Source organism: Electrophorus electricus, chromosome 6 (genome assembly GCF_013358815.1).
Source record: "Electrophorus electricus isolate fEleEle1 chromosome 6, fEleEle1.pri, whole genome shotgun sequence".
Classification (NCBI taxonomy): Eukaryota; Metazoa; Chordata; class Actinopteri; order Gymnotiformes; family Gymnotidae; genus Electrophorus; species Electrophorus electricus.
Genome location: NC_049540.1, coordinates 18,805,341 through 18,829,533, shown reverse-complemented (window position 1 = coordinate 18,829,533; position 24,193 = coordinate 18,805,341). Strand labels below are relative to the sequence as shown.

Here is a 24,193-nt window from a genome sequence, read left to right as displayed (position 1 = left end):
TTTATGAATCAGATCCATTCTAATATTTTCATACTGAATATTTGGTTGTATGCTTGCATCATCATAACAATTGTTAGCAGCTAAATGGTAAGGAACTGCCCTGCTCCTGTAAAAAGGGATTTAATACCCTATAACTAACAGTCTTTGAGTTCATTTCATAAATGTATTCAGGTCTCCACCAAGAAACAATTACCAGGGTCATGTTTGACTTAATTGGTTCTCACAGTTTATAAATGATTAAACATGACACTTGAACATGAAGTTATAATGCATAAAGGGGGGAGAAAAAAATAAGATTCTGTGCTAATTAAGGAGTCCAATGTGAGGGAGCAGAGGGGAGAGAGTGAGACGGGGGAGTAAGGGAGGGAGACTGAGGCATGAAGAGGGAGGGAGGAGTGTGAGTGGGGGTGGGGGAAGAAGGAGGGGAGAGGAGGCAGGGAGGAGAGAAGGAGGCAGGAAGAGAAAGGGAAGGAGGGAGCAGTGTGGGCTGTGGGTGCAGGGAATAGGGAGGGAGAAGGAGTGAGGGTGAGAGGGAGAAGGAGGAGAGGGAGGAGAACGAGGAGGGAGGGAGAAGGAGTGACGGGGAGAGGGGAGGAGAGAACGGGGGGAGGGAGGAGAGAGGGGGAGAGAAAGGGGAGGGAGGGGGAGAGGGGAGGGAGGAGGAGTGACGGGGAGAGGGGAGGGGGAGGAGGAGTGACGGGGAGAGGGGAGGGGGAGAGGGGAGGAGAGAAAGGGGAGGGGGAGGGAGGAGGAGTGACGGGGAGAGGGGAGGGAGGGGGAGAGGGGAGGAGAGAAAGGGGAGGGAGGAGGGGAGGAGAGAAAGGGGAGGGGGAGGGAGGAGGAGTGACGGGGAGAGGGGAGGGAGAGGGGAGGAGAGAAAGAGGAGGGGAGGGAGGGGGAGGAGAGAAAGGGGAGGAGAGAAAGAGGAGGGAGGGAGGAGAGGAGGAGAGAACGGGGAGGAGAGGGGAGGAGAGAAAGGAGAGGGGAGGAGAGAAAGAGGAGGGAGAGAGGAGAGGAGGAGTGACGGGGAGGAGAGAAAGGGGAGGGAGGAGGGGAGGAGAGAAAGGGGAGGGAGGAAGAGTGAGGGGGAGAGGGGAGGAGAGAAAGGGGAGGGAGGAGGGGAGGAGAGAAAGGGGAGGGAGGAGGAGTGACGGGGAGAGGGGAGAGGGGAGGAGAGAAAGAGGAGGGGAGGGAGGGGGAGGAGAGAAAGAGGAGGGAGGGAGGAGAGGAGGAGAGAACAGGGAGGAGAGAAAGGGGAGGGAGGAGAGGGGAGGAGAGAAAGAGGAGGGGAGGGAGGGGGAGGAGAGAAAGGGGAGGGAGGAGAGGGGAGGAGAGAAAGAGGAGAGGAGGAGTGACGGGGAGAGGGGAGGAGAGAAAGAGGAGAGGAGGAGTGACGGGGAGGAGAGAACGGGGGGAGGGAGGAGAGAAAGGGGAGGAGAGAACGGGGAGGAGAGAGAGGAGAGAATGGGGGAGGGAGGAGAGGAAGGGGAGGGAGGAGAGGAGGAGTGACGGGGAGGAGAGAACGGGGAGGGAGGAGAGAAAGGGGGGGAGGAGTGATGGGGAGAGGGGAGGAGAGAAAAGGGGGAGGGAGGAGAGGAAGGGGAGGGAGGGAGGAGAGGGGGAGAGGGGAGGAGAGAAAGGGGGAGGGGGGAGAGAACGGTGAAAGAGAGGAGAGAAAGGGGGGGAGGGAGGGAGGGAGGGAGGAGGAGGAGAGAACGGGGAGAGAGGGGGGAGGAGAGAATGGGGGGGAGGGAGGAGTGACGGGGAGAGGGGAGGGGAGAAAGAGGGAGCAGAGAAGCATGAGGGAAGGAGAAAGAGGCTGTCAGTGAGGGAGTGCTGCACTCCTCACATGGTCCGGCAGCTATTGCCTGTGGCCAGCTTGTTTAGGTAACTAGATTAGACATGGATACACTGCAGCACCTGCAGCCTGGCCATTCACTTTGATGTGAGGGGCTATTCTGGGGACTCTGCTTGGAGTCCTGTTGCACGTGCAGATGGTGCTACTTGGTGGTATATGCGAAGCTAAATGGAGGATTTAGACAGTTCCATCCTCCTCCTTCTTCTAGACTGAATGTGGCCTTTAATTAAGGGCGCATGTATGGAGTCTAAGCCACAGTGCAGTGTTCCAGCACTTATGAACACGAACACACACACACTGTCGTTTTCATGTTAATGCTCTCGTACACAAACGCCATCACATTACACCTTAACACAAACACCTATTACATTTCTCTCTGTGAAATGTGCTCCTTTTGCAGTCAGTTGAAAAATGGTGGGTTATAATGAGAACGCGGCAGCTTTTTCCACACATGGCTAGAGCTTGGAGTGGGATCAAAAACCCATTTTCCACACTCGGAGCTCGTTGTTTTCTCACCAGCGGACTAATCGCATGTCCCTTTCATCATATCACCGGGGCAGTGAATGCGTGCGACCCATAATTAATTTCCCAGCCGATCTGCTCGCAGGGCGACTCGCCCGCATACGTGGGTGGGCCCGTCAGAGGCCGTCGAAACGGAGGCTTCAGACAGCGTGTCGCCATGTCCGCCCTTCTGCATGTGAGGTCTTCTAGTCGAATACGCCGGAACAAAAGTTGCTCCTCTGACTACGTTTGGTGTTGGTTCCAGGAAAGACGAACAACATAAGTGGAACGTGAAAGTGAAGGGAGGCGGAGCCTGATCCTTCACGCCATTGGCTCTGGACATATGGCCACTTTATTAGTTTCACCCCTGTGTTCTTTATTAATCCGTCTGTGCCTTTGAGTGTTTGATTTAGGCTACACAAATACCTTTTTTCATTCACTTGTTTGTGCAACTCATATTTTAAATTAAGCTGTTCAGAATGAAACACCACATTATATAGGGCGTCCATCCTGCTTGTCTCTTATGTATTTCAGTCATCGCCATCCTTGATAAAGAATCTTAGTTAACCGATTAGTCTGCATTTTTTGCATACCCCCAATAAACCACACACAGCATATCACTGGCTAAAAATGCCCTCTCTGTCTGCTGGGCAGATCGAGTTTGCCTTCGGGAAAACATATTGACTATATGTGCAAGGAAACTGGCACGCCTCGGCTCGCACTCACGCTAAAGGCGGCGACGGGCACAGTCATCCTCAACCACGTTCACTCACCGTCGCCTGCCCGACTTATTTATAGCCCCAGTCTATGTGCCATCTGCCTCAAATATGCTTCTGCTTCAGTGCCCGGCCTTACTTCAACTCTGGTCACGCCCCCTGCTCCGCCCCCTCCCCTTCCCCCAAGCGCACGTTGAACGGGCATGGGGCGGCGCTGGACACGGTGGCACAGTGTGGTCCACCGAGCCTGGAAAGGGTCACGACCCAGTCAAAGCACTGGGGGCTGGATAATTAATTACTCTGGCTAAATAGCTGTAATTAGCAGCTAGCTGTTGGAAACCTATAGGGTCGGACTAGCCAAGGCCATTAGCGTGTGTGCAGTTTCTTTGCAGGCCTTGTCACAGCTGTTAACTCAGTAATTTTCAAAGCTCTGTTGATGGCTATGCTCCTTATGCCAGCCATTGTTTTCACACATTCTTAAGTCCCTTTGATCCTTAGAACAGTTTGAGAATGCATCACCCTTTTGGGGTGTAATCCCTTTTGGCCCAAGCTTTGGCCCTGGTTCCTCATCTCATTCAGCATCATCTTCTGATGCATGCTCTGGCTTAATCTGTTCTTAATCTGTTTTCTCAGCATGTAATTAATCTCTCATACGTCAGTCTTACATAGGCACGTATCCTGAAAGTCAGACCTTGTACGGAGGAGGAGCAGGCTAGTGTGGTGTCGATTACCGGGCCAGTTCAGCCACCTCCCCTCTTCAGACTGCAGGGACAACTGCTGTGCCTGATCTCGAGGACCCCCAGGAGGACAGCCTGGAAGAGCTGCAGTTAGTTGCACAATGGGGTTCGGCTGAATGGACGTGCAATTGAACTGTGGCCCGCCCTTCTAGGAAGGGGGAGGGGTGGGGTGTTTGAAAGGGTACAGCAGTGAGTGGTCCCTGTGGGAGTTGCGGTTTAAACCAGATGTCTGCGTGCAGCGTTGCATGTGGAGATAAAGGGCCCTTGAATGGAGGAAAATATAGAACTTCTAAAAAAGGGCCGACCATTAGCTGTGCCAGAAGAGCTCACTGTATTTCATGGAAGGCCCCACGACTGTAATGTCATGGCTGGCTTTGGCGTGAGGTAAGCCTGAGCCTCATAGTGTAGAACCATCAAAGTGTTTCCTTTGACTGCCCCATGTGGTGATTCCCTGGTACTGCGTGGAAGTATTGCACCTGCAGTGTTTGTGTTTGTGTGCTTCCCGTTTGAAATTGCATAATGAGAAGAGATTTTAGAAGTAAAGAGTGGGTGTTGCTCAACGCTTTCTTCATATGGGTGTGTAAAGAGACCTGTTGAAATTGTGCGCACTTCCCCCCCCCCCCCCCCCCCCCCCCCACACACACACATCTGCATCTCGCACTGTTCCAAAGTGAAAATGGGCTCGGCTTGGAGTGGCACGTCTCCCAACAACATTCTGCTCACGGCTGTGGTGAGCGGCGCTGCCTTTGGAGTGGATGCAAGAGACCGAGAGCCAGGGAGGTGAGGGAAAATGATTGTCAGCATGTGTTAGTGTATAGGTGTGTGCGCGTGTCTACGCCCCTTTATAATTCAAGGTTTGGGTGTGCATGTGTGTGAGTACATGCTGGCAGCCTGCCAGTCTCATCCCGTCTCTGTCTCCATCTGCTAGTGAGTGGTGAGGTGATTGACAGCTGGCTGCTCTGTTGATGAGCTCTTCGGGTGCGTCCCAGGGCCCAGGACAGAGGCGGCTGGAAGGCAGATGATAAGGCTTTAGCTCGCGCTCAACTATCGATCGCTCGCATAGAATGCGTAGCTGTGTGTGGAAGTTCATGTTGATAGTGGTTTAGAAAGCAGTAGAGATTGAGTTTAAAGACAAAAAAGGTTTTAGTGGTTAAAGTGAAAATGAGGAGGTTTTTATTTTTCTTTAGGTATGTGTGTTGAGAATGAGGAACATGTGCATAACCTCAGCAGATATGTGTACTCATGCTTACAGGTTCTGCTGAACCAGGGTCCTGCTGAACCAGGATGGCATTATGGCCACTCTCGACCTCTGTGCTGGAGCCATTAAATTGAAGCTGGGAGCATCGCTCACACTCTGTAGTGCACCATTAATCCACAAGCATGGGCATGTAATTAAATTTTGCCGCTTCTATGGACTTGCCCTCTCTCCCCATACTCCAAACCCCAGTCCGTCCCATCCCTAGTGCATCCTTCAGCTCTCATTATGGGGTCCTAATTGAAACACATGGGCTCTCTGGCATGAGATATCCCCTGCCGCGTGTGTGCCTCTGTGAGAGAAAGGGCGGTAGAGTGTGTGCGCCTGTGTCTGAAAGAGAGTGGGATATAGTGTCTGTGTGCATGAGAGAGAGAGAGAGTATGGGAATGGGAGACTGTGTGTCAGAGTCCCTTTAATTGTAACCTCCTGATTGTGATGCCACTCTCACTCTGCTAAAAATAGACCACCTTTTCCAACACACAGAATGTCGACAGGTACGAGCCTTATCTCTCTCTCTCTGTGTGTGTGTGTGTGTGTGTGTGTGTGTGTGTGTGCGTGTGTGTCCAAATATGTACAAATAAGGTATGCATAAGTGTCTAGAGGGGGTGTTGAGAATGCAGCAGGCGGTACTGTGTCCATCAGGGAGGTAGTGGCTCCTCTGGCAATGAACACGGGGTCTCTTGGTCTCTGCCACAGGCACAGAGATGGTCTGGAAGATGACAGTGCACCTCTGCAAAATAAAATAAGCCTTTGCCAGATGACAGCAATGATGGCCATGCAGAGGACAAAGAGATGATGGGTGGAGGTAGTCCTACAGGGTGGTGTGTGTGTGTGTGTGTGTGTGTGTGTGTGTGTGTGTGTGTGTGTGTGTGTGTGATGGGACAAACAGCAGAAATTCTTGTCTGAATTTAGAAGTGCCATCTCCCAGCGTTGGCTTCCACAATGACATGACACACATGAGCCCTCATCTACGCTCCCCACCCCACGTACAGACACACACCCTTGTCTGCCCTCTCACACACGCGCTTGCACGCACGCATGCATGAACCTTCTGCCTTCCCCCTGACACACACACACGATCCCCCTTGCCTGCACCCTCTCCCCCTCATACACACACGCACGATCCCTCGTCTGACCCCTCTCCCACACACACGCACGATCCCTCGTCTGACCCCTCTCCCACACACACGCACGATCCCTCGTCTGACCCCTCTCCCACACACACACACACACACACACACACACACACACACACATACACATATTCCCTTGTCTAACCCCTCTCCCCGTCTCACACACAGGCACGCACAATGCCTCGTCTGACCCCTCTCCCCCCTCTCTCTCTCACACACACACACACATACACGATCCCTCGTCTGACCCCTCTCCCCCTCACACACACGCACGATCCCTCGTCTGACCCCTCTCCCCCTCTCTCACACACGCACGATCCCTCGTCTGATCCCTCTCCCCCTCACACACACGCATGACCACCCCCTACATACGCACCACAAATGTGCACGCACGTTCAGAGCCCAACTGCAAAGTCCTGGAACAGGTTGAAGCAGAAAGGCGAAAAGCACATGAAAGGACTGTGTAGTCCTGCCTTTGAGTTCCTGAACAGCTGCAGTAGAGAAAAAAAGAGGGGAGGGGGAGTGAGAAGGGAGGGGGGGGAGAGAAAAAGAGAGGGAGAAACACAGGGGAAGGGGGGGACTACTTGCTCAGACTCTCTCTCTCTCTCTCTCTCTCTCTCTCTGCCCTGCTTCTCCCCACCCCCCTCCAGTCTTGCGCGAGAGATCTGCCAGTGCTGCAGTCCGGAATGTTTTTCTGCTTTTCCGCCAAGTCGTCACCCTCTGGATCGCAGAGGCAACAGAGAGGAGGAGTGAGAGAGAGAGAGAGAGAGAGAGAGAGAGAGAGAGGGCATGAATGTGTGTGTGTTTATTCTGTAGATTCTGCTGTCGCCAGCCAGCTGTGTGGCGGTAGGCACTTACACGTTGCTTGTTTTTGTTTGTGTGGGCAGACGCAGGCTACCACCATGCACCTCAATCTTTCGATGCCCTGAGAGCAGTGTGCATGTCTTTTTTTTGGTTTTGTTTTAGTTTTTGGGCATGCAGTGAGCACATGTCCGATTTCAAGAGCAATTCTAAGGGGCGGCCGCTTTTAAATGGGACTCTGGCACGAGAAGCTGCATTTTTCTGGAGCATGACCAGGTGAGCGGGTCTCAACCCGCTCCGCAGACGCTCCACAGCCATTGCCCCCAGCCACCTCAGAGAGGGGCTGAAGTGGTTTTCGGGTCCGCTTCAAACGGCGAATGTGCTTCAGGTGTGAAGTGCTGGCTCAACCGAGGCAGCACATGCTCAGGCTTCATCTGGGACTCCGCGCAGAGTCACAGTCTCTTTCGGCTCGCAGTGGGAGACGTGCTCACTGCGGTGCTTGTTTTGAACAGACAGATTGTTTTGGTGGCTGACTGTACACGTTTGTGTGTGTGTGTGTGTGTATGTGTGGACGAGGCAGGCGCTTCTCTCTGATGACTGGCCTCGTGGCTAGTGTGTTGGCAGTAGAAGGGAAAGAATCGTCCTCTTCCTCTTGCGGGACACAATGCATCTTTGTCACTAGTGGAGTAAACAGGGGAGCAGGTGACCGTGGCGATTACTCACTCGTCTGCTGCTGTCGTCGCACGTGGCACTGCTTTGTGTAGCTCGGCAGAGACAGGCTCCGTACAGCGCGCTTCTGCTGCCTTGTGAGCAGCTACAGCTTCTGCTGTCCTCCTCCACGAGAGCGCATGTGAGGGCGCGCGTGTGTGAGGTGATGTTGTGCCCAGCCTCCTGTCTTCCGCTCCTGAGGGAGCTGTCTCAGTGGCGCTGCCTGCTCGGATGGCCTCGTCAGCGGGGGGTGTGTGCCGCGGGTGCCAGCCGGCCCGTGTGCCCCGCCAAGCCTCTGCCCGGGACCGAGGTGAGTACTCCCCATGGGGCCCGGTCCCCTGAACACTTCATCATCCGCCTCCAGCAGACGTGCCACACTGTAGCCACTCTACAGGAACGCTACCATTCACTTTTTTCTGATTTAAGAAACTGTGTATATATATAATTACCCAGTTTCATGCATGGCTTTTGTTGAGCAATATCATTTACTTTGTTGATTTTTTTTTTTATGTGTGCAAACATCTGCAACAAATGGGTGGTCGTCCTGAGGACATCTTTGCCATGCAGGTTAAATTTCTGTTCATCTCAGACAGTGCGCGTATTGAGAGCCGAGTCTTCTGAACGGGTCTGTGAGAAACTGTCCAATATATTGGAAGAGAAGTAGTGTCCGCAGTGAGGCTGGCGTCGCGTGCCTGATCTGTGGCTCCTCTAACCTTATTACTCTGCCCTTCGCCGTAGCCATTTCAACCCTGAAACTTTTAGTTGAATTGCTATCGATTCTGGAGCGGCTAGGCTTTCACGCCGGCTGGGGGCTGGGGGGTGTTATCTGATTCTCAGTAATGCCTGAAGGACAGTGGTCTATTTTTGGCTGAGCGATCACGTGAGCCCCCCTCCCCATCCCATCCCAGCTAGGGCACTTCTAATTATGACCCCTATTTCCCGGCAGCGGTGGAGCTGTGTAGTGACATGGCAGAAGCGGGCACTGTTGATGATGGCATCTACTCTTAAGCTCCGGGGAGCTTCTCTCCATTTCGCTAATGTTCGCTCTCTGTCCTTGAGGACCTGGAAGGAGAAAGAGAGGTGACGGTAATGATGGCATTTTGACTTTTACAGGCTCTGTCTTATGGGGGATCGAGCCAATGCAAACACACACACACACACACACAATCTTCAAAGCATTCTTTTCTCCTGACGCCACATTGACACTTGATGAAGACCCATGGTCCTCCTGTCTCTTCAGTAGAACAGCACCGACAGTCATAGTTTATCTCCATTGTAAATGGCCAGAATTGTTGAAAAAGTCAGAAGCTTATTATCAGGGATTATGCTGTGGAGCAAAAAGAATGGTCTTGAATGCTTTGTTGTAGGATTCCCTTTTGAGGTGTTGCTGTAAGATGAACATCTGACAATGAATGTAATCCCACATTGTGCATTTTCAGGTCTGTGTTTTAAATGCAGCTTTATCCTGTATTTCAAAGATTTATAGCAACTGTCAGTCACTCTTATAAAGCAGTTCCTATAGGCTTTAGGGGACAAAAGGGAACATTCCTTATAAGGATATTGGCTTTTTACAAAAAAAAAAATTATTATTCAAGAAAGTTAACTATTTCAAGGTGAAGGTTTGAAGTTTGGTCTTTCTGTGACAGTTATTAGGTCACACAGTGGAAGGATACACTGGCGCATTGGCACCAAAAATGGGCAAGACCTGTTTGATTGCACCCCGATTACAGAGGTGTGCACATGATGGCTTTGAACACCTTTTTTTATTTTAGTAAGGGCCAAGATCAAGGGATGAAAGGGTTCTCCCAAAAGACCAGACCAGATCAGAGTCCACCAGCCGCACATCAGATTTTTCACTAAGCATCAACAAATGCTTTGAATTATTGCCCTTCGTTGCAGTGAACGAGTCCAGGCACCAATCTGACCTCCGAGCTTGGCTCCCCATGTCGGCTAAAACTCGCGGGAGTGTGTAAATAATTTAGGAGCCGGGCTCCTGGCCTGGGCTTTGTGTGTCTCCGCAGGCCTAGCCTGGCATGCAGGAAGAGCAGACTAGAATGCGGCATTTCCTGTGGCAGCAGGCCTCTGGAGCCCCAGAAGCTGCCAGACTGGAAGCTTTAATTAAAATAAGAGCACAGTGGGGAAGCTGAGGATGGAGTGAGGGGAAAAAGAACACCTCCAGCCATTGGCAACACATTTGGTTTTTTGGTTGTTTTTTTTTCATCAGTTGTTCTGCAGATGGGGTTCCTCTCCATAATTTGGTCCTTTTATTTATTTTAATGGGGCTATTTATAAAGATTCTGTGTGAGTTGTGTTGTAAGACGTGGACTCGAAGCTTCATCAGTGCAGAGCCTCGACGAGCCCGCAGCAGGGAACAGATAGTCAAAGATGCCCTCAGAACGGCAGCCAGTCGGATTCCGCTGGGGTACTCCTGGGGAGAGCCATGCGGTTCTGGCACACCGAACAGACACTGGAGGTAATTCCTCTGTGTCTTGTCAGCCTCCCCTCATTCCCCTCAGCTCCAGTGAGCGCAAGACGGGGCTTTATCGGTAGCACACTGCTGGAGGGATTACTGCATGAAATCCTACCTTCCTCTCATTAAAAAGACAAAGATAAGAGGATATCCAGCTAAGGGAGATGGGGCAAGGCTCCCCGAAAGATTTTTACACCTCTGATGGTCAAATCGTTTGACTTTGATGGGGTGGGCTGAGAAATCTGATTGGATTAGAGAGATGCATCGAGGGCGTTTGGACTCAGGCCATGTGCTAATGAAAATGAAAGGTAATTAAAGGATACAAAATGTCATCTGTGAGACATGATAGAATGGTTCATTTTTGTTCCTTAGATGCTCCTTAACAAAGGGGATTTGGACACTTAATGGCAGCTTTTTGAGAAAGTTGAATCCCCTGAGACTTCCTGGGCTGCAGGATAGCGGCTGTCAGTCACTGATTCTCAGCTAAGAAGTCACTACCTGTCAGTTAGATTAATAATTAATTTGGCAGATACTGAAGCATGCCCTCCAGGGTGGTTTAGTGGGCCAGGACATCTGGCCTGAAACCTGAAACAGAAAAAGAGAAGCAAAGTGTTCCTTTAATACTCCAAGTGGGCCTTAACTACAAGCCTTGGTCTTGTATGGCTAATGCAATGAAAAGGGCTGAATAACTGAACTTCACAGAGCCTTATATAGAATAATATTGTTAAATACAATAACAGTGCTGTTGTTTGTTTAGGGAAAAAAAAATTAGCTCTTCAGGAACAATTTGTTTCCATGCTGTTATGCTCCACTATGTAAAAGGCACACCTCTTCGCTTTTAAAATGACATTTAAAAAAAAATTTACCTCAGCTCTAACACTTCTCCCTCCGACTCCGCACACATTTTTATTTAAGCCCCATCTTTTTCCACATTAGTCGTCCCACGTTTTTAAATAAGGTGTGCTAAAACCCACACTACAAACAGTAGAATTTGAACAACAGCTGTTCCACGCCACTCTGCTAAGCTGATGGAATTCTCTGAAAAGAGCCGGTTATCAGGTGATTGCAGGATTTGCGCCCTTTGATGCGCAGGTCCAGCCCCTGAGAATACCAATTGCTGATTGCAGTGCGCACTGCACGACTTTGGGCATAAGACTCGCAGCATTCGCATTTCCAGTAAACAGTAGGAGAAGGAACTTGTATTTGACCTTCACTGATCCCCTGCTGTCTGGTAATCAAGTGAAGATCCCTGCTATGCAACAAAGCTATTTGTCTTCGAGTGATCAACCTGGTCCATCACACTCATGTTTCCAAACAATTAATTCCGTCACCCATTGTAACAAGACAGGTAGCTGGTAAGTCCCACCCTCTCATGACCCTGCTGTAATGAGCCAGAGCAATGTTTTATGCTTTGCGTACTATGCAGAGCACTTCAACCTACCGGACATCTCCATCATTTAGACTTGTCCTCCACCTCCACTCTCCCTCTACCTGATTTTGTCACCCATGTCCTTCACCTGCCTTCCCTTCACTTCCTTACATTGCACTCCTTCACCTACTGCTCCTCCTCTTAATTCCACCTCTGTCTGCCACTGCTGTTCCCATACCTCAGCTGATCCCCCAGCCCCTACCATCTGCTGCCCTTTCCTTAATTACACTACCTGCTCTGCCCCTTTCCCCACACAGCGTCTCCACATTTCTTGCCCTACTTATTTTCCCCAGCCACACATCTTCTGTATTTCCTATCCCATTTATTTTTCCATACCATCCTTGCTCTTATTGATCTTTTTCCCGGTTTCATTTTTCCCCTCTCCATTTCTCCCTCTCCCTACGTCTCTGCAGTATGCATCGGCGGGTTGTCTGCTGTCGCTGCACCACAGCGAGAAGCCGGAGCATGAGGAGGTGTGTGAGTTCCGCCCGTACACCTGCCCCTGCCCGGGTGCCTCCTGCAAGTGGCAGGGCTCCCTGGAGGCGGTCATGCCCCACCTCATGCATGCCCACAAGTCCATCACCACATTGCAGGGCGAGGACATCGTCTTCTTGGCCACGGACATCAACCTGCCTGGCGCTGTGGACTGGGTCATGATGCAGTCGTGCTTCGGCCACCACTTCATGCTGGTGCTGGAGAAGCAGGAGAAGTATGAGGGCCACCAGCAGTTCTTCGCCATCGTGCTGCTCATCGGCACCCGCAAGCAGGCGGAGAACTTCGCCTACCGCCTGGAGCTGAACGGCAACCGCCGCCGGCTCACGTGGGAGGCCACGCCGCGGTCAATCCACGATGGCGTGGCCGCTGCTATCATGAACAGCGACTGCCTTGTCTTCGACACCTCCATCGCCCACCTTTTCGCAGACAACGGCAATCTGGGCATCAACGTGACCATCTCCATGTGCTGAGGTGGTAGCTCAGGCCTTTGAGAGTGGCATGTCCTAGGGACGGAAGCCCTGGATGTTTGCCGTTGCTCAGTAGAGGGGAGGGTCTAAGAAGGACAGGTTGGAGATGTATACATTCTGTATATATGTCTGTTCAAGACTCATTGCCTCACAAGGAGCCACACTGAGACTGTGCTGAATGGATGAGAGGGTGATGGTCCTTCCTGAGACTGGAGAAAGTGGCAATTGTTGGCATGTGGTAAATGGCACAAGCACAGCTGAAGTTTTCTCTTGCCTTGCCCAAGGACATCGATTCCCCTTATTGTTCTTGGCTCTTTGCCCTAGTTCTGTGTAAGTAGGGTATGGAAGAGGGCCCAGTCTGGACTGTAATGCTCTTCACCATGGCCAGAACACCATAGGCTAAGGTGCAATGGGTGGAGCCTCTGTCTCATTGTGGATCAAATGACCAATCAGGCCTCAAGGACACACAATTGGGATGGAGTCAGGCCCTGAAGCAGCAACGGTCACGGCTCCGTCACACATCATATGTGTGAAATTAAATTGCACTGACTTTTCAAATGGAATCATAACTATGTAAATGCTAAGATGCTGATGTTCATTTCTGTGAGATATGATATAATGCCCAGCAATGAAATGGTGTACATGGTGGAAATAAAGCGCACTTGCAAGATGACTGCATGTCTGGCCACCATGTCTGTCAGGCAAATGCATAAACAATAATGAATCCAAAAACATTTTGTACCAAACTCCTCTGTATTAGACCCGATTTTATCCTCTAGGTGCAATCCTCTAGTGAACAAGTATGGAAGCCCCTTATGGTACGAATGAAGTCCTCCATGAAACTTTCTAAAGAAAGCTAATGGTCCGTTTCTCGATGGTCACTGAGCATACCCTTCCCACAAAGTGGAGTCAGGATTTTTGTCACTATTGGAATGCTAGGAATTACAACTAGTTTGTAATGAGTCTCATCAGCCCTAATCCCTTCCTTCAACATGCAACTATCCTCATATACTGAATGTTTCAGTTTGATACTTGAATGTCTTTCTCCTCAAGCACTCTGGGTTCCATGACACATACTGGTAGCCAGTCACTGATGGCTGCATGTAAATAAATGCAATCCTGCATGGCATTAATGAGCATCTGCTCTTAGGTGCACACACTGCATTGGACTGGTTCAGGGTTTCCCAGCTGACTGAATATGTTTCTTCCCTCATCCCTCTGTTCTGTTCGAGGTCATCATTGAGAACATATGGCCTTTTTGTAAATATTCACATGAATCTAGTTTTGTTGTCCTTTGTGTTATCGTGATGTCTCTTTAAATGGGTTGTTTAGAGTCTCACTCTTTTACACTGCAGCTCCATGAGAGGTGGAGGGTTTGTTTTTCACCCCCTCCACGTTCCGTAGGCCAGTCGACCTACAGCGCCTTACTTGTATACAAACACAACCTTTCAGAGCCCAACAGGGCTCCTGCTGATGATCAGGTCGCTGTGATCCAAACCGCTAGTGTCTTGAAAAGACTCTTGAGACTTCTTCACAAATAGTGGCATTATGGGGACATGAGACGTCCATGTTCATAAGACCCCAGAGCTCCACAGCGGCACCATTCACACAACTCAACCTGGACAAGGAATCCAACCTCTACTCAAATACCTCTGATGACCTCAAACGCGTCTCCAAGTGGACTGCACGGACCTCTTTGGACCCTGGTGGTCCGGGTGGTTTTCTGCTCAGCAAAAGCCAGATTCCCTCAGCTCAAAGTCAAACTCAGTTCTTTGTCATACTTCTAATTAATTTAAATATGTAAATGTTAATCCCTAATGTTTTATGTGTAATCAAGGAAAATGTATCTGGTTGTGTTTTTATTTTAAGTGACTTTATGTTGATATTTTGTACATTGTGTAGGATTGGAAGGAAATGTGAGTAATTTGGTGAGCTCATATGTGATTGAGTTAGTGTCTGCTTCACAAATATGTGGAATCTAGTTGTCACAGCAACTTAATATGCTATTTCGAGGGGAAAATAATAGAGCACAGAAGAGGATACTCCATTTATAAAACCCACATACTAAATTGAGTTGACCACTGTTCATGAAGGTTCCAGCTTCTAGAACAATATTTCTTTCCAGTCATCAGAAGTAGCACCAAAAATGACACTAGCCAAGAGACTTTTTGGTCCAGCACTGATACAGCAGACAACATGACCAACAATAAATATAAAACCAAAATATTGTTTAAAAGGTATTGCATTGGAAAAAGGTCAGGCATCTTCACACAGTTCTGTATGTGGAAGCCCTGCCTCTGCCTAACATGGTTCTTTTTACTGCGGTTATGAAGTGCATCCCATCCGCCTCCAGACATAGTAAAGTATGTCCAAACAGAACAGTGAGGAGATGGGTTGTGCTACAAGGTTAAAACCTACCAGAACAAATTGAAATTTAGGTGATTTCAGCTTGCTTGCTGTGCTTGTGATATTATTGAGCCTAGGAAATAGTTACTTACTACCGGTAGATGGACATTGCATTTTAGGCTTAAGCCTCATTGTCTCTGAGATTAATAAGGTAATTTACCATAAACCGAGCCTCTTCTTAAGAATAGTGAAATGTATGTGTTGTGGTTGATGTTCAGCAGGAAAACTGGACAGTTTGAAGTTTAAGCGTATGAAGATCATTTAGACTGTAAGGCTACAAGCACATCAAGTGAGAGCACCACCATTAGAACCATAACCTTGTGTGAAGGGAGCGAGAGATCACGTATTTGATTTATTAGCTAGAGAAGAAACAATGTAATGGGGGGGGGGGGGGGTGAAATTAGTAATAGGTTATTTAATATAATTTTTAATATAATATAATTTCCATATCCAAATCCAGCCTGGTCTTTAACATGTTTTCTAGATTAAGTCCCAAATATGTTTTTAGCAGCCCAGCACACACGTCGTCAGAATACTGCCATCTGTTTCAAACCCCCAATATTCCAGACCAGACACCCCTTAATAGAAATGGACAGGACACTGAATAAATGCATTCTGATGATGGGAGCAGGTAGTCTGTTGAGGGGTATGTCTTAGCTCCCAATCACGGCAGCAACAGTAAATGCCTAGATCACTGATAATAAACTAGTGAGAACCATAGAGTAGAAATATACTCTATTTACATGACAGAGCTACTGGCAAGTCCTAAATTGGTTTGATGCTTTCCATGCAGACTTTAAAATAACTTCTGAAAATTATCACCTTTTTAGGGGAATAAGTAATGTGTCTGTTTGCATATGACATAGAAATAGGGAGTAACTTCACCTTACCCAGGAAAGGAGTGAGTCTTTCTTTGTTGTCATTTGTGCAACTGTAAAATCTGGGATGTGAAGTTTTCACTACTCGTTAAAAATATTTGTTCAAGTATTTATGTATGTGGAAAGGTCTGCCTCACCAAATTCTTCTGCTTCTTTCTGTAAATTCTGAAATGATGTATCTTCATTTTTATAAACATTGAAGGGAAATTGAAAAGACATTTTACAGAATTACACAAATCTCAGTCCAAAGACCTAATATTGTGACATCTGTGATTAAATTCTACTTTTAGTAATGCTGTTAACTATTACAATAACTATAGCAGGGAAAGTAGATTTCTGAAAATGTCCACATCTCTGGGTCCATATGTGATTAGCACTCACATTCATCTAGTGACCATAAGCTCAGCGGTAATAATTTAACCAAATACAAATCTCAGCAGTTGTTTACTGTGTATATTAGGAGGATATTCTGTAAGCACTATGATAAAAACCAGGCAAGAAATAGAACATCAGGACTATGATGACATGATTAATCATGTCAGGTTAATCCACTTGCATTCCTCACCTGTGGGGATAACAGTTCACGCCCTTCCATGTTTATGGAGCTAGACTAGATGACATTAACAAAGTAGATATTAGCTTTCCAGATGTCATCAAATAACCAAACTCCTTCATTTCTTTCATATTCTGCAACTTTGGCTGGCATTGGTTAAGATCAGTGTTAGGAGAAACAGCAGTCCAACATTCCTTTCTCATTTGAGAAATGTTAATTTATTCAGAGTATATTTGTGTAGTTTTGCTTCTTGGGTTGCTAAATATGTTAATGTGGCTATAGAGATTATTTGATTGTAATATTAGCAATGCAGAAATGCTATTGAATTCCTGTTGAGCGGGTACAAGATGGTAATGTGCACATTATCTGTTGGGTCTTGTATAACCTTTTTTAAAAATAAAAATACCTTCCATGAGTTAAAGTTCATTACAGAATTAAAGCTATATGTAACTTTTTTTCTGATGGTACCACTTATGCTTTTGAGAAAAATGAAATTTTGTTGTATTACCCATAAATCTATTTTGTTCTTCGTATCAATTTAAAGTAAAATAAAATATTTATGTCAAATATACATGTGTAGCAAATTGAAACATTTATTTGCAAGAATTACCACAAACATAAAAATGTATTGCAAAAAAAAACAAACAAAAAACCCCCCAGCAAAACCAATTTAACTATATTGAAGAATTAACATGTGTTGGATAACAGGAGCATCTTCTGGACCAAATGCATGCACAAGTGTCTGGTGGAGTTGCTCTGCATAATTCAATTCCATCTATACTGCCTGTCTACGCTGTGGTCTCTGTGTTTAGCACTCCCTCTGTCCAGATCTCTGTCTCTTTCCCAATCTCTCCCTCTTTCCCTGTCTCTCCTCTCTCTGTCCACATCCCTGTCTCGTTCTCTTTCAGTCTCCCTACCACTGTGTCTCTCCCTTTGCCGGTCCTTGTCCCTTTCTCGTTCCCTGTCTCGCTCCCTCTCTCGTTCCCTGTCATGCTCTCGCTCTTGTTCCCTGTCTCGCTCCCTCTCTCGTTCCCTGTCGCCCTCTCTGCCCCTGTCTCGCTCCCTTTCCCTTTCTCTGTTCTCGTGCAGACGGCCATCTTCTTTTCCTCTGCCCTCCTCTCGGCTCTTGTCCACCCTCCTGTCATCCCCTCTGTCTCTCTCCCCTCTCCTGCCACTGCCTTGTTGCTCTCTGGATCGTTCTGCTTCCTCTAGTCGCTCCCGTGGGTTTCTCGCCTCTTGTCCAGGTCGCTCCCCTCTGGATTCTTGCGGCCCCTTCAGGGTGTACCTCTCATGCCCAGAGTCCTCCCTCTGTTTCTTCACCTTCCAAGGAGGAGCTGAAGGAGACTCAGCTTGTGTCTCACCTCTCTCTTCCTTTAATGACTTCTTTTTTTCTTTTTTCTCCTTCTTCTTTTTCTTCTTTTCTTTCTTATCTGACATCATAAAAGGCCCATTATTTACTAAATTAAAAAAAATACAATCTTTGGAACGTTCCACAAAAATTATGAATGCGCATGGCTAGATTGTTTAAGATAGCTTGTGTTATCTCTTAAATATTAGTCTGACATATTCCAAGTTCTTTCCAAGATTCTATATGTAACGCTTGATCATCTTGTTTGGTGTGTTGCCATCCACCCTCTTGATGCCAAGCTACAAGGCATTTTGCGACCTTATTAGCTAGAAGTCAATTGCCCCACCATCTGTTTTTCACTGATGGAAAGATTTCTTTAGAAAAAAACGAGAGCTACATTACGAGGCTCCACCCGTAAATTCTTTAAGATATGGGATCCTTTTCTTGAGTACTTAAAGCTAGTCTGGTTCCCCCCTGCCACTCTGTAATGCAGTTTCGTCTGACTTATCTGTTGCAGTATATCAGTTATCTGCACCACGACTATTTATTAAGATTTAAGATTTCAAAAGGACCTTTCTCCCCGATTTCCCCTACCCTTTACTGGGCATGTTTGTTCAGTGAGTTTATTTTTTTCTTTACTTGTTCTCACAGTGGTTGCTTATGCATAATTTATATTCAGCACAAATGCACTTGCACCTTAGTTTGTACAATTTTTCCCCTTTCTTTTTACATTTATCCTTGATAAATGTAAAATGTGCAGTGTCTGTAGTCTGTGCTGTGCACACTGTGCTGTCATTGTATGAACAATTAAAAGATATATATTTTTTTTTAAAAGATAGATTGTGAATGTACAAGATATGGTTTACCCTTTTTTTGTTTCTTCATAGGTAAAAGATACTCTTCCTCAGACTCTGACACAGATGATGAAGCAGCAGGCAGTTTGGGGGCACAGCCATCCTCCCGCAACCGCTTGGTGACATCATCAATGTCTTCTGAATCCTTGGGAGGGCGATAATTTGCGACATGGTCCACCCGTATGGTCCGCCCTTTAATCTATAGAAGCGCCAAACATAAAGTCTGAGGTATTCCCTACAACAGCAAAAATATTCACATATAATAGCCAATCCACGTCCTAAGTCCCAAACCTCCCAGACATTTATACTGCAGTATTGTGTTCAAGGGCTTACATTTCCATTTACAATGTGAAATTAAAAATAGCAATTTCTATTATTAATAAGGTTGACACAGTAGCTCACATCTGAAAAGAACATTTGTATAAAAATGGCTCTAATTATTTCTCTTTTCATTTCAGGCCATATATGTCAATACATAAAACAGAGCCAAAAAGCAGTATAACTTAGTCTAATAGAAAAGCAAGGATTAGAATTTTTGTGAATTTTCTGACTGTCCCTTTGGATCTATATTCTGAGAATTGAAAAGTGGCTGTATATATACTGTATTACATAGTTATTCTTGTTGGATTGCTGTTCAATGCTGATTTTTACCTTTATACCATTAAAGTTATCCACTGCCAGTATGGTGCTTCTTTGATCTTCATAGCAAAGGAAGCAAAAGCCTTTTGACTTGCCTGTCTTTTTATCTCGTACTAAGTTAATGTTGACAATCTCTCCATACCTGACACATGAACAAAGAAAAAAGACTACAATAAATAAAATACAGAACAAGAACCATATACTGATCTTTTCTGCTTTTGAGATGGAAGCAAGAGAGCAAACTGGACATACTGAGAGAAAACACAGATGATGTCTCCCTCTGTGAGCTCATATGGAAATCCACCTACAGATCACAACAGAAAACAATGGCAAATATTTCAGTATGACAAACTTTGATCCATTAAAAGCACTTTTACAAATTTTACTATTCTGGTGCTGTTCTAATTCTAAAGTACTCATGGGAAATATATGAGGAGATTAATTAATTATACAGTACATGCATCAAGTTAATTTCTTAAAAACTCTGTGACAACTCATGTCATCACAGGTTATAGTACTATTCACAGCACAAAATGCAGTGTAACAAGTATTTGAATATTGTTGGCACCATCTGATAGAGAACAAATCCTTCATTACTGTAACCCAAATTCCATACATAATTGAAAATCTGTAATATAACAGTAGTTACATTTATAAGGGTGACATCGCATGTATAACCATTAACAATTCATTTAACTCATCTTGGTTGAAACAAAATTTTCATAGTATTTTATCGAGGGACCGCTAGAGAAAGACTTCTGTAAATTCCACGTTCTCCAAATAAACTAGCCGCAAGATTAATGTGGAAGGTGTAGAATGTTTATCATCATGTCCCTCACCAATAAAAATCCAGGCACTGTTCTTGTACTCGCTATGCCAAGACACCGAGTCTTTAATGCCGAGATGAGCTTCTCTTTCATTTAGTTCATTAATCAGCTTCACCTTGGTAAGCGGGCTGTGGAAAAAACAACATACATACATACATACAAACAGGTGTATGATTTTTACTTAAACTGATCTAACATGTATGGCAAGTACTGACTCGGGCATAATGTTGACATTCACGATTTTAAGGCACTATACTATAGCTTGCTGACTGAAGTGATAAGGTAAAAATAAACATGTTAAGCGCACCGCCTAATCCATAAAATTAATTTTGATGGCTAAGCTAGTTAGCTGGCTAGACTAGCTAGCTGACTAGATTGCCAGTTCCCGCAACATTAAAACAATAGAAGTAGTAGCATTGCTCGCACTTATGTTCCGCCACTTTATAGCAAATACCTGCATGTGTGACCGATTAGCTAGCAACACTGCAAACCACTGAAACGGACACTTACTTCATTGTAGCTAGGTTTATTTTCTTGCACACATGCAAGCACTTCCGCCGGCAAATTTCGATATGTCGACGTAGGATTTTCTTCCGCGTGGCAAACGTTCAGGAGTTATGGGTACTGATGTTTAGTGTAGAATAAAACAGGCTTTCATAATCCAGCGATCCTGTGGTTAGAAACTGTAATAGGGTAGAAGGCTACTATCCATAAGTAGCCTAAATCCAAAAAAACATGCATTTGCTATTTTCAGCTCACATCTTATTTAAATTATTTTTTGGCCATGATCCATAGCACAGCTTTACTGATAGTCTACTTGCCACTCCTCTGCAGCGTCTTATTGGGCTAAACACATTGTGGAGCAATCACTTCAGGTTTCAAAACCCAGTTAAACCTCATTTCAAAAACTTAGAGTATAGCAAGCGCTCAGGGCTGCGTTCATAGCTATGTTCAAGCTTCTGCCCAATGCTTTGTTCTGAGTGATTATAAATGACGAGAACCAACAATAAAAAGTATGGGATGAAAATAACAAAGACCTTTTAAAAAGATCATCTGTCCTTTAATTGAAACTACTGATAAAGCATTTTTCTTTTATTGAAATCATGTATTGAATCATTTTATTATAGCCTTGCATGGGATATTTATTTATTTATTTTATGGATGATAATAAAAAATTACATTTCCAAAACTGAATACATACATCACACATATAGCTCTGTATCTGTTACATTATACAGTATATACTGTATCATGAAGAAAAAAAAACCTGTAAACTATCATGAAAAAACAGTGTTAACATTTTACATTTCTGTACTGCTATAAAAATTCACATACTCTTCATAATCGATCAATTAAAACTCAACAGATGCAGGTAGATGGTTCTCATGTTAGACAGTCTTATCTTTTACAAGCCTACATTGACAATGAAAACAACTGGAACTGAATCATCAGACCATAAGTACTTGGCTTTAGGTAAGCAAAAGAAACTGAGCCATAAAGTAAATAAAGCCATCTGTTCCATGACATGAATAAAAGGGACTGGCTCTCAAGACCCCATATCCATTATCTGATACAGTTTCCATTTAGTTGTAGACGTCAAAACACTTAGCAGTGTCCTATGATCACTGACCACACACTGTTTGTTACACACAGCCTTGACAGAAATTTGGTGCAGCATGAGGCATTGTGGCAGGCTTCCAAAAAATAAATGGGCAAGGCAATGTCTGTTCAAGAGAGATTCTAGTCTGAGTGGCAACTGTGTTGTCTATGTGGCATCTTTCTGAGACCTTAATGCAGCAATGACTGGCTTTAATGCAAGCAAACATATAAAAGAGTTGCTGCCGCACCTCCTTCTGCCAGAAGGCATAGACCAGAGGGTTAATGAGGGAGTTGGAGAGACCCAGAAACCAGAGTTGGTACTCTAAAAACCGGTAAAGCTCGCACGGCTGGCAGAGCACCTGTACAATGCTCACCACAAAGAACGGGCACCAGCAAAGCGTGAAGCAGCCCACTAGCACAGCAACGGTCTTCAGGGCCTTGACGTGCGCACAGTAGTGACTGGGTGGTAGGCAGCGCAACCCAGTTTGCGTGGTCTGCTGGATGCGGCGCTGATGTCTGCAGGCAATTTTCAGGATGTCCAGGTAGCAGTAGATGAAGACCAAGAGCACGGGGAAGAAAGTCACGCAGAAGACCACGATGATGCTCTGTGGGTCGATGACCGAGAACAAGGTGCACAAGCTCCCATAATGACCATGCTGCATCTCCTCCACCATGCTGGGCAGGAAACCTACCACTGTGGAGAGCAGCCACAGGGATGCCAAAGCACCCACTATTGTCCTCTTGTCCATGAGCTGCAAGTAGCGCAGCGGCATCTTGATTGCCACATAGCGATCAAGTGAGATTAAGAACATGGTGAGGATTGAGGCTGCAGAGGGAGCGATAATAAAGGCCATGCGTAGCAAGCACGCCTCCTTATGCATGGAGGACAGGTGTCCTTTCACCGTGTCGTTGGCTATGCCTGTAATGGCCAGACCCACCAGAATGTCGGCCACGGCCAGGTTTAAGACAAAGCACCAGTTCTGGCTTCCCTTCTTGTAGATCAGCAAGACCAAGGCAATGGCTACCAGGAGGTTGATGGAGATGATCAGAATAGATCCCACACTGAGAGTCCAACCCATGACTGCAATGTCTATGGCTGCCAGAGCAGGGCTCATGTAGACTGGAGAGGCTGAAGTAAAGTTTTCTAAGTAGTTCTCCCTCCTGCCCATAGAAGATACAGTCCCATTTTGAGTGACCATCATTCTGATTTCTGTCCTCAGGTCCTGGAATTTCCCCAAAAAAGGATTGTACATGGAATCTGCATCATTCATCATCATTCATTTATCTTTCTGAATAATAATCAATCATCATCCAGTGTGATCCAAGAAAGAGATTCTGTTCAAGAAGCAGACTAAAGTGTCATCTTTGGAAGCGGGAATGCTGTGTGGAGATAGGCGCCTCTTTACTACCACAGAGGCAAAGGATGTCCCTAGCTTCTGCTGTGGTTTTGTTGATTCGACCTTTGTCCAGGCTGGCTGTCATCCAAGTCCCATCAGCGCATCTGTAAGTGCATACTTCCTGCTGGAAAATGCTCTTTTCCATCAAAACTGTATTTGGAATTCAAAGCATTAGCAAAAAAAAAACAAAAAAACAACATAATTTAAGTGTCCAATAATATTGCTTGGCTAATTATTATAGTTATTTTAACACTTAACGACAAAATGACAAAACTTAAGAACTTCACATTATGCTGCTTGTTCCTTGCTTGTGACAGTAACAAAAAGCTGATCCTTAAAACTACCTAGGAAATATATTCCATCCAGTTGTGAGAATTAACCAGATTCCACGAAAAAAGCAATGATGGACAGGTTAGTAAAAATTTACCTCTTGCTTTAACTTCCACCTTACTCAAAATTGCTCTCTCATGTGTATAATTCAGTTTAAATAAGATCAATATCTGAGATATTTTTTCTTTTGTTACAGAAAATGTACCAGTATTCTCTTTTATGTAATTTAAATGTCTGTCCTTGTTGTATTATGGCATGGTTCTAGCTATTAGATAGATAGATAGATAGATAGATAGATAGATAGATAGATAGATAGATAGATAGATAGATAGATAGATAGATAGATAGATAGATAGATAGATAGATAGATAGATAGATAGATAGATAGATAGATAGATAGGTTGTAGGATTTCCTGATTGTTTCCCATTCTTTTAATCATGCACTTCAATAAAATGGTAGCATGATCTATGAGTGAATATATTTCCCAAATATAAAGCAAAAACAATTTGCTGAAGAGTTGAGGCCACTTGGCACTATTTGTTTTCATGGGAAATCTGTAAAAGACAGCACAAATAAATGTGACTTTTTAATAGTTATTGCAGCAGGGATCAAGACTTCATTCCAACTTCCTCTTCATCTACAGCTCCTACAGGTCCTGCAATTGACCGCAGTGTACCACAAACACACAACATATTTCAGCAACATGCACACACTACAACACATCCACACTACACACTACAGTCCCCTTCATGCCAGGGAAAGATTGTTTTTTATGGCCAAGCTACAGTATA

The 24,193-nt window shown here is 45.8% G+C and overlaps 3 protein-coding genes across 5 annotated transcripts in view; 1 reads left to right on the top strand and 2 right to left on the bottom strand.

The window, feature by feature from the left end:
- siah2l (seven in absentia homolog 2 (Drosophila)-like) overlaps positions 1-13,243 on the top strand; it is a 19,767-nt gene extending 6,524 nt beyond the window's left edge. Inside the window, exons 1-2 of one of the 3 annotated variants that reach the window (XR_004776151.1) lie at positions 8,027-8,795; positions 12,022-12,109. Coding sequence is in view for 1 of the 3 variants with exons in the window: in XM_035526978.1 (XP_035382871.1) it covers positions 12,022-12,573 (552 nt within the window). In the remaining 2 variants the exon portion in view is untranslated. Of the gene's footprint in view, positions 1-8,026; positions 11,535-12,021 lie in introns of those variants that run through there. The other 2 variants (XR_003411256.2, XM_035526978.1) reach the window with 2 other exon arrangements.
- Positions 13,244-15,376: 2,133 nt separating this feature from the next.
- Positions 15,377-20,685, bottom strand: rbmx2 (RNA binding motif protein X-linked 2). Its single transcript, XM_027019525.2, has 6 exons — positions 20,586-20,685; positions 20,088-20,203; positions 19,501-19,552; positions 19,261-19,390; positions 18,622-18,808; positions 15,377-17,837 (listed from the first exon to the last, which is right to left on the bottom strand). The coding sequence occupies exons 1-6, from the start codon at positions 20,588-20,590 to the stop codon at positions 17,173-17,175; spliced, it is 1,155 nt and encodes a 384-aa protein (XP_026875326.2). The 5' UTR covers positions 20,591-20,685; the 3' UTR covers positions 15,377-17,172.
- Positions 20,686-21,718: 1,033 nt separating this feature from the next.
- LOC113582200 (glucose-dependent insulinotropic receptor) lies at positions 21,719-22,876 on the bottom strand. The gene has a single exon (XM_027017860.2). It carries the CDS (start codon positions 22,874-22,876, stop codon positions 21,719-21,721), a length of 1,158 nt encoding a protein of 385 aa, XP_026873661.2.
- Positions 22,877-24,193: the final 1,317 nt, after the last annotated feature.